This window comes from Amborella trichopoda, chromosome 3 (assembly GCF_054954075.1).
Source record: "Amborella trichopoda isolate Santa Cruz 75 chromosome 3, AtrichopodaSantaCruz75HAP2 v2.0, whole genome shotgun sequence".
Lineage (NCBI taxonomy): Eukaryota > Viridiplantae > Streptophyta > Magnoliopsida > Amborellales > Amborellaceae > Amborella > Amborella trichopoda.
In genome coordinates, this window is record NC_142338.1 from 4,584,906 (window position 1) to 4,599,890 (window position 14,985).

Genomic DNA, 14,985 nt, shown 5'->3' on the forward strand with positions numbered 1-14,985 from the left:
TGTAGCTCTTGGCATAGAGTCCCTCAAAAATGAAAATTTTCAAAATGTGCAATCTGTGTTCGTGAATTAAAAAATAATGTATAAGGAACATCCAATTTTCGGTGGGCCAGATCTAAGTGTTGAAAAACTCAAACCATTTTTTCTTGTTTGAAAGATAATCATCTAGTTGTTATTACTTATATCTTGGAATTCGAACGAAAGAAAATCCTCCAAAATCTCTCTTTTGCCTGAGGGAGTTACTGCCCTTTATGCTCCCGCGGGAGCATGATATACAGACCCTACTAACCAAATCAAAATTCTCATCCCAAAAGCAATTTGGTCAACGAAAATCTCCCTCCAAAATCAATTTCAATCCTGACAATGAAACTCATCTCAAAAACAATTTGGTCAACGAAAATCTCTCTCCTTTTAGGGTAGGAGTCTGTGTATTAACTATTCTCCAACTATCGTTTTAAATCTCTTTTTTTTTTTATATATATATATTTTACTAAAATTTAGGAATTTTTTTATTTCGAGTTTTTTGAGAAAATAAGTTATATTCCACATCTTCCCTATTGTCGGTTAATCCTCCATATATTATTTGGTAATGTCCCTGGTGAAATTATGTAAGATAAACTTTGCACTTTTACATGATATCTCAGATAAAATTATGGGCAATTTTATTTATAATTTTATATATTTGAAAAGCTATTTTTATTTTATTCTAAGTGTTACTAAAAATCGTCTGTTTTTAGTAGAAAATTACTTAAAACAGTGAAAAATACACAAATTTAAATAATTAAATAATAATATATGTTTCCCTATGTGGATTTTATTTTAACTAATTGAAACATTTCTCTCAAGAGGTGTTTCTCTTTTCCAAGTTAAATAAGTAAGATTAGGATTCCTCTTCATGCTCCTCATATTAAGTTCCTTCGAACCTAGGCCTTTGCGTTACCACCTTATCTGAAAAACTTTTTTATATATTTCTCTCTTAAATTTTTTAAGTGAAAGTATATAATGAGACCAATTGCCTTTGGTAAAAAATAATCACAATTAATCTTGACCATTGGATGTGAAATTGGATGACTTCCTTTATTTCATTGACCAAACTCAAAGTTCAAAAGAAATTTTCTCAAATTTTGTGACACATTCAAGCTATTTCTAATTTAATAACAACATAAAACATAACTTACATTTAATCATAAATATTACATTTTGGGTGTAGTTTCTTTACATTTAATCATAAACATTACATTTTGGGTGTGGTTTCTATAAGATTGCAACATTAAACAATCCAATTAAGGTGCACCTCCAAATTTTTTCACAAGGATTCGAGCAAAGTTCCAAGAAGAGAGATACTTATTCGAGATACTTTTGTTGAAGTGAAGAGAACCTTTATGGGCAGTAGGTAGAGGATCATCTCAATACATCGTCGAGGAGAAGGTAGAGAGAGAGAGCCCATCATGCAAAAAGGGCAGTCTCCCAGATCATTTCCTCTCAAAAAGTGCTAGATAACCAAAGATGAGAATGTGGCAGTAAAAGGAACACCAGGCAAAATAAATGAGAGAAGCCACCACCTTTCTAGATCGTTAATGAGAATAACAAACTTAAACCCCAACCCATGAGGAAACAAAACCCCTCAAGGAGCAAACAACCCAATCCAACCCATGCCGCATTGTTAGTTCATGGATTGCTTACAAGGTGAAAAGCCAACTTGGAAGTTAATAGTAGCGAGAGAGAAGCTATCTAGGATTTCCTTAAGGCTCCTTGAGGGGAGAGTTGAAGCCAAATAATTTTAATAGTGGACCACACCAGGCCCCTAGCTTGGCCCTAGTCCCCATAGGGCCTGCTCAAGCCCAAGTCCAGCCTGGGCCCAGATCTGTTCAAACTTGAGTTCAACCTCAAAAGCTGTAGTAGGTACAGATTCTTATTCGTATGATACTCTGATGCAAGCTATATTTCCTGAACCTCAAAAGCTTTAGAAGGTTCTCATGATACTTTGATGGAGGCTATATTTTCGCATATGAACTTTGTCTCTCTCTCTCTCTCTCTCTCCCTCTCCCCCCCCCCCCCTCTCTCTCTCTCTCTCCCCCCCCCCCCCTCTCTCTCTCTCTCTCTCTCCCCCCCCCCCCCCTCTCTCTCTCTCTCTCTCTCTCCCCCCCCCCCCCTCTCTGTCTCTCTCTGTGACCAAGTTTGTGTCTGGTGTGCGTATGGACGAGAGAGAGGATGGGACTACAATAACTCACAAAATGGCCTTACAATCGACGAATCACAGAGGAAAACACAAAAATTATGAAAAGCCCATAACAAAATCATGCCTTAAGATTGACTACTTTGGAACCAAAATGCAGACAAGGTATCCTGAAGGTATACCAATTTCACACGATCACGGCCGATTTTCGAGTTCTTCTGTGAACCCAACTCTACAATAGCCCTCTAACAGTAAACATGCATTGCACCCAACCACCTCAGCTTGCAACATAGCAAGCACATGTATACGCATGCTACTATAACAACTGGCAAGGGCCCTCCATTGGTGCAAAAGCATACCTTCCCTCTACAGAACTTGATAGGACCACAAAATCAAGCGAGAGAATGCAAATCCAAAAAACCCAACAGCAACTGGAGTGTTGTCTTGTGCAATGTCCAGCTTTAAACTGCAATTGAATCCAGAGATGTAATTTAGAATATGCAGGTAGCACAAGAAACTAATGTGCCGTGTGCCTTCTATATAACATAACAATTCAAATTTCTGATAACAAGTGCTAATGCAGGGAATAATCAATCACATAATATCATCAATCGTGAAGAAGTAAAACTGTAAGGGAATTATTTTAGTAACAAATAAGCTGATTCATGAGGTGAACTAAACCCACCCAGTGTGTAATGTTTACTAAGTCATCAGGGTACTTTATTTTTTATCATCATAATCATTACCGGAGCCTTATCCCAACTATTTGGGATCGGCTAAACAAATCTTGTTCCGCCATTTTACTCTATCAGTGCCTTCAATCAAACCATAAGTCACCATATCTCTTCTCACTACTTCCATCCATGTCATTTTGAGCCTTCCCCTTCCCTTTGAGCCTTCCACTTGAACCAAATCGTATCTTCTAACTGGTGTTGTATAAAGCCTACACTGCATATAACTAGCCCACCTAAGCCTATTTTCCTTCATCTTATCGCCTATTGGAGTCACCCTTAAGTTCCCTTGTATATATTCATTCTAGATTCTATCCTTTCATGTCTGGCTACTCATCCATCGCAACATCCTCATCTCAGCTACACAACCTATGGATATGTTGCTTCTTGACCGCCCAACATTCAGTTCCATAAAGCATGACTGATCTTATAATCATCTTATAAAACTTCCCCTTCAGTTTCATTGGTATGCGGCGATCACATAAAACTCTCGATGCACATCTCCACTTCGCCCACGCAGCTCTAATTTCATGCGTGGCATCTTCCTCAATCTCTCCATTCTATTGGATTATCAACTCAAAATATTGAAAATAATATCTTTTAGGTATTTCAAAGCACTTTATTCTTGATCAACTATGCAAATATAATTTCGCCCACCCAGCACTAATTTTATGCGTGACATCTTTCTCATTCTCTCCATTCTCCTGGATTAACAACTCAAAATATTGAAAATAATCTCTTTAGGTATTTCAGGGTACTTTATTCTTGATCAACTATGCAAAAATAATTAACTCTAATTTTATGCGTGACATCTTCCTCAATCTCTCCATTCTCTTGGATTATCAACTCAAACTATTGAAAACAATCTCTTTTAGGTATTTCAGAGCACTTTATTCTTGTTCAGCTATGCAAATATAATTAACTATATATTGCAAAGAACATAAAAATCATCGTCAATATTTACTTGAAATACATGACCAAGTTAAAAGGAGCTTTTCCTAAACTCTAAACCCCGTGGCTATGATTCAACCCATGTTCATCAATTTAAAATTGAATTCACAAAGTCCAAAGAGCAAGAAGTGAATTGCACCCATGCAGAAAAAAATAGCGCAAATTATTTGTGCTTCTCATGCAACAAGTATAGTTACATGAGAATACAAAAAGGGGAAAAATAGGGAAACTTATGAATATGAGAATATATGAAATTGGGAAAAAAATAGGGAAACTTATGAATACCCACTGGACCATACTTTTTAGGCATGCGCATCCCCAATGCTTTCTAAACCTCACTACCAACCCCAATATTATTTGTTTTTACATCCACCCCTCAAAGTAAGAAAGTAGTTTTTCAAGACGAAAATGCCCCCATGTTTGAACCCACATTCTTACTTATGCAAATTGCATCCGAGATATTCAAGATTTAAAGTGGTTAAAATATTTTTATTTATTTTTTAAATTTAATTTGCAGGGATGTGGATAGTTCTTATTTACCTTTTATTGGGGTTAACTTTCACATGAAGAGGTCAAAAGGTGATTTATCAATTGTGCTGGGTAGTTAGAAAGTTTCTAATTATTTTTAGGATAAACATGGCTCTTTAAGTCATTAGGATTTTATTTGTTAGATTAGCTTTGGAGTTGAATGAAAGAGAAAATTGATGAGGGCGTGAGTTAAAAGGGTAACTCCTACATTCATGGGAGTCATGAGATTTGGAAGAAATTATGGGTGACCTGAGTTAAAGAGAGGCATTACATTAATGTGGGGGAAGTGAGAGAGAGATTAATGTGGGGGAAGTGAGAGAGAGATATATATGTGGAAAAGAGAGTTATTTTATTTTATTTTTTTACGGTTATATTTGTATTTAAGAGGGGGAGGCTTATTTTATTAGAGTTGGATATTTTTGTAAAGAGTTTTTATAAATTAAGAAAAGAGAGCTGCTTTTTTTTTTTAAATTAAGAAAAGAGAACTTCTTCCCATGGCTTGCTTTACAGCCACCTTATTTTCTCTATAATTGTTGAATTTTGATCGTTTTAAGATCGAAAGAAGGCTAGATTTAATTTCCGGACTCCTTTCACGTCAATTGGTATCGAAGCATGGTTCGAAAATGGCTAGCGACTATGATGGCTGGTCGTGGAGGTCGCAACTATAGGAATGCCAAGTAACACCAAATATACTAGAAAATCGACAACGTAACGGAGATGGTTGAAAATGTGTCACAAAAAAAATTGCAACAGCACACATTGAACAAGATGAGATCTACGGTGTTAGATCCATATTGTGTGAGTTCTTGCAGAGATCGGCATTAATCATAGCGCAAGTCTGAGTGGGAATGGCATGATGTTACGTTTAATGGCATTTACAGATTCGATGCGCGGCGTCATCAACAAGAGCATGAATGCAGAGAAATATTAGGTAACTGACAACCCTAAAGTTGATGTGATTGGCATAAGGGAGTAGGTTGAAATCAATGTAGAGACAAGCAGAGAAATAATTTTTCCACATTCAAATCCACCCCTGGAATAGGATCATCCCAGGCTAGGAGACTGATATCTTCAACTCGAGGAGTTGCCATCCCTACAACAAAACTGCAACCTGGGTATCACATAATTAAACAGAGAGATATGTGATATCTTGATCAAAGAGAATCCTAAATTTGTCACAAGAGAGGTTGATGCGTTGAAAGACACGAAATGTCCTAAATCTAATGAAAAAAAAGTTGTATTTATAGATCAACCTGCTGAAAAATAAAAGACAATTAGGGATATGCCGAACATTGTTATTGAAGAAGGATGGAGAATTCTAAATCTAATCATGAAGAAACTCAGCATTGTATCAATCAGAAGGAAATGTTAACTTTTAACATTATTTTTGTTGAAGATAATGTTGAATTTGTAAGTGACTCACTCCTAATGAGCAAGGACGAGCAGCCCATAACTGTAATGGGATTGGATGAGAAAATAGAGATGGTCGTTTCTAATCAAAGAACAGTGTTGATGGTTAGACATGAACCATCTTTGCTGTCATTGAGTAAGGAGATTCCGCCCAAGCCTTCCAAAGAGTAGGGTATGGCTCTACTCTCTATGCAACAAGCTATAATGAAAGTGATGTTGAAGACAGTGCTAGTAAGGATATTGTTTCTCTCAATATCTTTTCTACGTCAGGAAGGCCATGGGAGATGCACACCAAGGAACTAACGGTGCTTTCAGCTTGGTCTATTGACAATATCTTCGACATACCTAATGTCCACCTTGAAGTTGATAGTGATGTCCTCAATGGTGAAAGAAAGGCTAACTCATTGCTTTGTTATGAATGGAAGATTCCGATCTCAAGTCATGTATTGCGTGCCGAAGGAAACTATGGGTTGACTTAACTTAGTTCATTTCAAAATTCATAAGTCCTAATTCATTTCAAAATTCATGGCCAAATTTTCTCGCATTGGGTTACAATGTTTGAAGGAGATAGAGGCCCATGGTTTTCGTTTTTCATATTCTACTCTTATTGGTGTTTACATATTTGATTGTCGCAACAGATACATGGAGAGTATCACTATGGACAGTATAAGAGCCATTATGCAACTCCATACTAAAGTTTTGAAATGTGGATTCCTTAGTGGCCCTTGCATTGGCAATGTACTTTATCACCCCATGGCAAAGTTGGTAAGCTCCTTGCTACAAACTTGATGCTTGATTTCATGAATTATAGTGGAAAATATTTTTGTGAGGATGTTTTGAGTGGAATTCTCAAAGGAGGTATGTTTGGAAGTCATGTAACGATCTTTCATCTTATGATATGTCATGGTTTTAGATCAAGTAGTTTTGCTTTTCCTAATGTTATCAGCATGTGCGCATGCTTGAACTCAAGAAATTCAGTGTTGGGTGCTCATGTTTATGGGCTGAATATTAAGTTGGGTTCAAACACATATATTTTATTGGGGCATACATGGTCTTCTTTGGAAATTTCACTCAACAAAAGTGGCAACAATTGGATTAATCTAATAGAAGGGGTCTCACAACAATGGCTTGACCTTCGACCACAGTAGCTTGACTTCTCACTATTGGCTTATGCCTTTGATGGCAGAAAAGGAGTTGCCTTAAGTTTCGTCCAAGAGCTTATACCTTCAAGCATGAGACTGTACGAGCTTCTTGTTCCATGTTTGAATCTTGTTGTGCCTTTTACTAAGCTCATTGCAGCTTATAGTTATGTGAGAGCCAAAGATGCTGGTACTTGTGAAATGGCTTATACAGCTAGGGTCTTTTTCATTGGAATTTACCATTGGAAGTTGCTAATGTTTTGTGTGATGTCTGAACCACTTCCTTTCTTACTCACATCCACAGTAAGCAATTCAATAAGCCTCCATAATGATTTCAAAGCATCCACTGAGTTCTTGAGCCTAGGTATAAAAGTAATGATGGCATTGCCCCCAAATTCAAGGCTTTTCAGCCATGCATGTCATTCAATAAGCTCGTCAATATTTGCATTAGTGCATAAGCAATCATGGCATCCATTGAAACTGTCAGTGTCTCAAAAAGCAGACCACCCAGCGCCTGAGTGGCCACCTAGGCAGATCTAGGGGACCTGGACACATTGCCGAGGCCTAGGCACCCAAAAAAAGCGGAGGTTCCTAGGCGGCCGCCCAGGTCCAGCACCCCGCCTAAAGGTGGAAAAAGCTTTCGGTGGGGGCTATTTTTGTCCATTTGTTTTATACTATGGGGCCAAAAATTGGGGGTTTAGGTTCATTTGAAACCTAAAACTCATTAGAGCCTATTTTAGAGAGAGAAAACCCACAAAACACTAGTTTTTGGTGATTTATTTAGGATCGAAAGGTTTCTCAAAGTTATGAGAAATTGATCAAAACATCACCCATTGATATTAGATTTAATTTTTTATATTTTATAAATCTATTGGGGGTTTTTTTAGAAGATTTTGATTCCTTAGAAGCATCTATAAGGTGGAAGTTTGGAGATTGAGCAATCAAAGAAAGTGATTTTTTTTATTGCTTGTGTAAGTTGTTTCTTCTTCACGATCTAATAGGAGTGGTGAGCCTTCAAGTATTACTTTCATTTTTGTTTTCTTCCTCTTGGTTGTGTATTGTGGTCTTGTGGATATTGGATTTGTAGTTCCACTGGTTTGGTATTTTGTAACTTTGGTTTGGTAATTTGGTTGGTAAATTTTAAGTTTTAATTGGATATGGACCGACTTATGGTTATACTTATGGAGTGTGTGCTAATGTGTAGTATACTTTGAATTCTAATATGCCCTAAATACCTAATTCTTATATTTTATAAAATATATAACTGTAGAATCTTTTTTGGATTCAACTGGGCCACCCAAGCTTTGGGTGCCCGCCTAGGCGCTTGGCGGCCTGGACCCCCCAAGCCGCCTAGGACCTGCCTAGCGCTTTTTTAAACTATGGAAACTGTCATATTCAAATACTTCCATCGCATAGATGGGACCTATTGGGGAGCAGTGACCGACACATTATATGCTAAAGTCATGGAGTCAGTAACTACTTGTTTATTTCTGAGGCAAATCTTTCAAGACACATGGGAGATAGCTTCTTCAATATTAATCAAGCTTCGTTGGTGGGAAACAACGCTTCTTCTTCTACAAGGAGGGTCGATTTTGATCCCTCAATTAGCAATTTGTTTTGCACCATACATGCCGAATGGGTGACCATCAGAGGTGCATCCTGGATGTTCAGCCCCATTCCTTGCAAAGAACAATTGCATGGAGATGTAGGGCTTCACCATCAGCTAAGGAGGGTGAAGATGCAACAGCAAAAACTCTAGACAAGTTTTTTGTACAACCTGGGGGGATACTGCAAATTGCATCTGAGATATTCAAGAATTAAGGTGGTTAAAATATTTTTGTTTCTTTTTGAAATTTAATTTCCAGGGATGTGGGGGGCTAACTTTTAGGAATTACACATGGCAGGGTCAAAAGGAGCTTTATTAATTGTGTTGGGTCTAATTATTTTTACCATAAACATGGCTCTTTAGTTGGTTGGGATTTTATTTGTTAGACTAGCTTTGGAGTTGTATGAGAGAGAAAATAGATGAGGGCGTAAGTTAGAAGGGTAACTCTTACATTCATGGGAATTATGAAATTTGGACGAAATTATCAATGATGTGAGTTAGAGAGAGACATTCCATTAATGTGGGGGGAGTGAGAGAGATTAATGTGGGGAGAGAGAGAGAGAGAGAGAGAGAGAGACGTAGAGAAAAATAGAGCTATTTCTTTTCTTTCTTTTTTTTTTGGGGGGGGGGGGCTTATGTTATTAGCATTGGATAATTTTTAAGAGAGTTTTTATAAATGAAAAAAAAATAGCTTCACTTCCCATGGCTTGATTTATAGCCACCTTATGTTCTGATTTGTTATTCTTTTAAAATCACAAGAAGGCTAGATTTAATTTCTGGGCTCCTTTCGCATCACTTTCTCATCCCTTCATTCTCAGGGCTTTCAAATTCTTAGAGCGTCTCTCTAAAAACTTAAAATTTAAGATAACTTGAATTTCAGATAGTTTCTCCCTTTAAAAATTTTGAGATAGTTTCTCTCTCTAGAACTTGAAATTTGAGATAGTTTCTCTCTAAAAATTTAAAATTTGGGATAATTTCTCAATCTAAAATTTTAAATTTCAAGTGAAAGGCTCTAAAAAAGCGAGGGAAAGGCCAAAAGGGACATGGATAAAAGCAGTAAAAAATGATATGGCGACTTTTGGTCTTGCTAAGGGTATGGCCCTTGATAGAGAAAAATGGAGGAACAGTATTCATGTATCCAGCCCCAAATAATTAAGATAAGGCTTGGATGGTGATGATGTTAATGATAGAGAGAACTGTTTTAAATGCCCAAGGGATTCTTTCATTCTAAAAAGACTACTTTCTTAATTTTTTCTTCCTCTTTTTTTTTATTTTATTTTGAAGCGGGGAGGGGAGATGAAAAAAATAGTATTGGGGTTAGTAATGTCGCTTAAAAAGCATTGGGGGCAAGCATGCCTAGAAAGTATGGTCCAAGGGGACAGCTATAATTTTACCAAAAAAAAACACAACACGTGTTCATTAGTAAGCAGCCTTTCAAGCCTTGGAATATCTTAACAGTGTTTTAAAATGCGGCCACATCACCTTATATGCGGTCGCATCAGGTGCTATGTGTTGGGCAGTGCATCGAAAATTCCTGCATATGACGTTTGGAGGGATGCACCCACATATGCGCCGCATCAGAGCCGCTTCCCGCATCTCACCGCATGAGGCCGCATAATCTTCCGCCATGTTTTTTCTAAACTATACCCATTGGATAGGGGTAATAAGGTCATTTTCACCTTGGAAAATGGGGGAAAAGGATTGGGGGTGTATTAAACCCCCCAAACAACATTTTTCAGCCACATCTGTGGCTTTTATTGGGTCGATTGAATCAAAAGACAAAATTAGGCGGAAATGATTGTATTGCAACTTCTTGAGCTTGATTTTAAAACTCTTTAATCTTCATGAACTTTTAGTTTGTAGTAGTTTGTAACTTTAAAGTTTGTGGTTGCAGATTTATGCTTATGGTTGTTGATTGTTGAATGTTTTATGAAGCCAGTTTCTAGTTCTATCAAGGGATAATGGATACAGAATCTCTAATAAATAATACTTTTGGAGTTAATGAATAAACTAAATACCTACTATCACATATATCACCTCCATTTTTTTCTATGCATTAACCTATGTTTTTAGTTTTTTTAGATTTTTTTTACATTTATTGACTGCATCGCCGCGATGCACCCACATCCAGACCCCATCGAGCCACATCAGGACCCCGACCGCTTTCGGCCGCATCCCGCATTTTAAAACACTGTATCTTAATCATCCAACAATCACCATTCAACAGCACGCATTGGACAGATTACTAGTAGCTAACGGACCAATTGGTGAAGACCTATAAGGAACCAAGCTTATCTATGGAGAAGAGAGATTAACGAAGTGACTATTTGTCTATTCTGTAACTATATTTCAGAAAATCTATAAGATACATATATTAAAAAGCGAAGTACAACTCTTTCTTCTCTCAGTTTCTATTTCTGGTTTCACCTATTCCAATGAATAAATCCCATAATTTGGTAAAAAATGTCCAAATGGGTTCCTAAAATATCTTTTCTTTAATTGCAGGAGTGTTATCAATAACCAAGTATCATGATCAGAAGCAAATGGGTATAGGAGAGAATCATGCTACAAATAAAATACAACTCTATAAGATACATATGAGACCAATGCATCAATTCAGGCAAAGATAATGACGATCAAAGGGAGCATTAACAAAAAGGCAAAAAAAACAAAAAAGAAAAAAAAAGAGGGACTCACTTACTCAGACTATGGCGCATTTGTATGTATCACATAACTCTTTTAGTGCAACCTGATTTGATTGATCCAAAGACCTCTGTATAATTGCAGGATATTTCCCAGGGTAAAGAGATGAAAGCCTTGCAAGTGAAGTCACTAAATATTCTTTCACGTCCTTTATATCTTTCACAGGGTCCTCCTCTTTCTTCCCAGCATTGTACAATTGAGCAAATGTCGATGTATAACCCACCGTCTCTTCAATATTGGGCACTTCGACATCGTCGGTCACCCTATCTTGCTCGGGCCGAGCAAGAAGCGTCACAATGCTATCAAGCATCTTCCCCCATGTCTCGGCAGCCGAGTCATGCAACAGGACTGGGGACTCACAAAGAAGCCTTGTCGATGCAACCGATGTCAACTTCATTTCAAGTGTTCCAGTGATCAATTTCAAATTGGGTATCCCAAACTGCTCTAGAATTACCCCAAAGAGGTTGGGTTGCACCAAATTTATCGAACTCACCAGTGCCTCATGCCCATGCTTCACCAAGAACAGAGACATGAAGATAACCAGCGATTTCAGGAACTTCACAGTCTTATGTTTCTGCAGCCTTGTAAACAGTGCAGTCCAAATGGGAACCAAGTAAGGAGATATAACTTCATAACTGAGATTTTCGACCACAGTGTTGAGAACGTAGAAACCAAGCTCATCTGTGCTCGATGCTGAGACCAACCTTTCGAAAATCCCAAGCACCTGTGTAAGCCTTCCCTCTCGGTTAAGCTCTTGCGGGGCCTTCTGCAAATATGCTTGCAACAACCTCACAAGTGCAGGAACATTGCCCGACCTTCTCCAAGACTCGGGAGAGAGAATTATCTCAAAAATTGGCATATAATTACCAGAAAGCGGGGGCCTATTCAATTCTATAAGCTGAGCCAAAATCTGAAACACATAAGGTAAGAATTCCATGACATCTTCCACCATTATAGCCTGCAAGATTGGGAAGAGTCCAGCTTCAAAGACTGGGATCATATTTGGGTCCCTTTCACAACCTTTCCGGACCAAGGCCGCAACCGATTCAAACAAGTAATGGTTGAAGGTTGGGTTCTTTGGGTTCTTACAAACCTCAGAGAGAACCGATGCCAATCCATTTATACAAGCAGCAGCAATCTCCTGGGTAATATCAGCCACACCAAAAACCCTCATCACACACTTCATCACATAAGAATTCTCTTGTGAATCAAGAAGCTTGAGAGCATTAAACAGGTTGGTCATCAGCATAGGCACAAAAGGGTTAATATCCACGGATAAATATCGAGCGTGACCTTCATCCTTAACAAGCAAAAGCTTCTCAATGCAAATAGCTGCATAAGAATGCACAACATTTGACTCTGATCCAAGTAATTGGATCAAGTTGGGCATCAGAGTTAGCGCAACTGGCTTTGTTATCTGAGGAATAAATGTGGTAAAGAACTTTAAAGCATCAGCCTTCAAAATGGGCTGATCATTCAAATCTTGGCTCTGCAGCTCAGGAACAATAAAAGAACTGAAGAAACTAGGAACATCGACCAAATCACTGCTTACCCATTTCCCCAGACCCTGCTTAACCGAAAGGGAAGTCACCAAATATATAGCACAATCCTTGTCTTTCCAATTCTGCTTTGGATTAACAGCATAATTTGCCATCAAGTTCTGTATAATAATTGACATCATGGACATAACTTGCTCTCTGTAATTTGTTCCAAGCCCTTTAACTAACTCACAAGCAATCCTCCTCCTCGTATCAAAATCACTCCCCTCAATATCTCTCCTAATGTACTCAACGTAATTCATCTCAAAAAGCTCCTCATCGTCGTCTCTTATTCGAACGTTAGGGATCACAATACTCTGACAAATTTGCTGCAAAGTTTCAGTGCTTGAGAAAAGAACATGGTGCACGCTCTTGGTAACTGTGGTTAAGAACTTAATAGCAGTTACAGCAAGCCTATCCCTCGAGGATGAGGGCGAAACAGTCATTAGCAAGCTCCAAACAGCGGAAGCAAAATCCTTCAAATAACCCTGAAACTCCTCTTCATTCTTTTCCATGTAAAGGCTTATATTCTCACAAATTGCAGCCCTTAAAGCATCAACAAGCCCTTCTTTGTTCTTCTCAGTTTCTTCAAGAGCTGGATAAGAAGTTGTCAAATAATTCCTGAAGTCCCCCATCCACTCCACCATGTGATCTTCAAAGAATTCAGGCAGTTCCTGGAAATTTAACGAGTAGAAAATACGACAACACAGTCTTTGGCACTCGAACAAGGGGCAAAGGACATCGGCAGAATTAGGGTTTCCTGCTATGAGCTGCCCAGTCTTAAGGAAAATCTCCAGAAGGGGAGCAGCAAAACCATCCAAGCAATACTTTAAATCCAGGAGCAAATCGTTGGTTTTGTACTGAAACCTAAACTTCTTAAAAATCGAATTCGACGTTCGGAGAATTCCATTGATAACAGAATAATCAGTAGCCTGGCGTAGAGTAGAGACAAGCTCAGGGAGTAGGGTTTGCCATGATTTGGGGAAATCATGCTCACTGATAATGGCTAGGGCTTCAGATAACTGGCTCTGGATCAAGGGTGGTGAATTGAGCATGAGAGAGACAATCAGAGTTTTGATCTGGTTTCTCTCCAGTTCAGTGATAGGAGAAGCTAGTGTTTCAGGTTCACGAGAAGCCCATCGGAGGCGAACATGATTCTTGAAGTTCACAGAAGCAGCGTGTTTGACTTCAGGTGGAACAGTAGGCTCAGCAATGAGTCTAAGAACTGCAATACCATACCCAGGCTGCTCTGAAGCTTGTTGGAGAAAAGATTCAGCCTGGCGTCGAGGTTGACGTTGTGGAGACAGGGTCTGGATAAAGCATTGGGATAGGGTTTCTAAGGTTTCCGGTGTGTAATCCATAGAAGAAGAACGATACAGCACCTATATGCAAAAATACTAACTTCCGTGATGAATGTATGTGATTTTGTAAAACCTCTGATGGAGTTTCTAGGGTTTATTGACTGCAAATGGTGTGAAATCGTGTAAAATATCTAAAAGTAAAAATCTCACAAGGTAGAAGGAGAACCTGGTCTTCAATCGCAAAAACAACGTGATTTTCTGAAACGGAGATGATACTCCTGCTTCTTCGTAAGGCGCTAGAGAGAGAGAGAGAGAAGGGCAACGCCGGTACCTGGAGAGAGAGAGTAGAGGCGAAGGCCTTGAAATGGCTTTACAGCAGTGAAAGACGAGCGGGAGTCTTTATTTTTTCATTGAAAAACCCTAATTGCTTTTTCAGTTTCGATTGTCTTCAAAATGACAACGGACCCCCGGATTTCAAAAGCGAGCATAACAAACGACTAAAAACCCCCTCTTAATCATCAAAAATACTTTTATTAAAAAAGAAAGTGACGTATAACACGTAGTACATAAATGTTTAAAATTATTTAATACAATGATAAATTATTTTATAATATAAGCATAACATAATCATTTATCAAACGGTCTGTAAGAGATAAAAATTTTAATACTTTACCTGTGTATTTTGATTTTATTTTATATACATATGAAAAGACTCATGGCCTTGAAGTGTAAAAAGTGAAAGAATTTTATGCAATGATACCATTTAACTTGATATATGAAGCTCTTATAATCTTCAAATATGAAATTTGAAAGCTTGGGTGTGCCATAAGTTCAAGAATGTTTTTTGAAGTGTGAGCTTGGTCAATGGAATAAATACAGCAATCCAATTTCATATCCAATGATCA

General features: G+C 38.1%; 1 protein-coding gene across 2 annotated transcripts; it reads right to left on the reverse strand.

Moving 5' to 3' along the window:
- Positions 1-2,286: 2,286 nt before the first annotated feature.
- Positions 2,287-14,549, reverse strand: LOC18439879 (cellular apoptosis susceptibility protein, putative / importin-alpha re-exporter). Of its 2 annotated transcripts, none has more exons than XM_088862944.1 (3): positions 14,307-14,549; positions 11,240-14,161; positions 2,287-2,639 (listed from the first exon to the last, which is right to left on the reverse strand). In XM_088862944.1, the coding sequence occupies exon 2, from the start codon at positions 14,138-14,140 to the stop codon at positions 11,240-11,242; it is 2,901 nt and encodes a 966-aa protein (XP_088719070.1). In that variant the 5' UTR covers positions 14,141-14,161; positions 14,307-14,549; the 3' UTR covers positions 2,287-2,639. The 2 variants fall into 2 exon arrangements, with proteins under 2 accessions (XP_088719070.1, XP_088719071.1); XM_088862945.1 differs by having other exon boundaries at positions 11,236-14,161.
- Between the last annotated feature and the right edge of the window lie 436 nt (positions 14,550-14,985).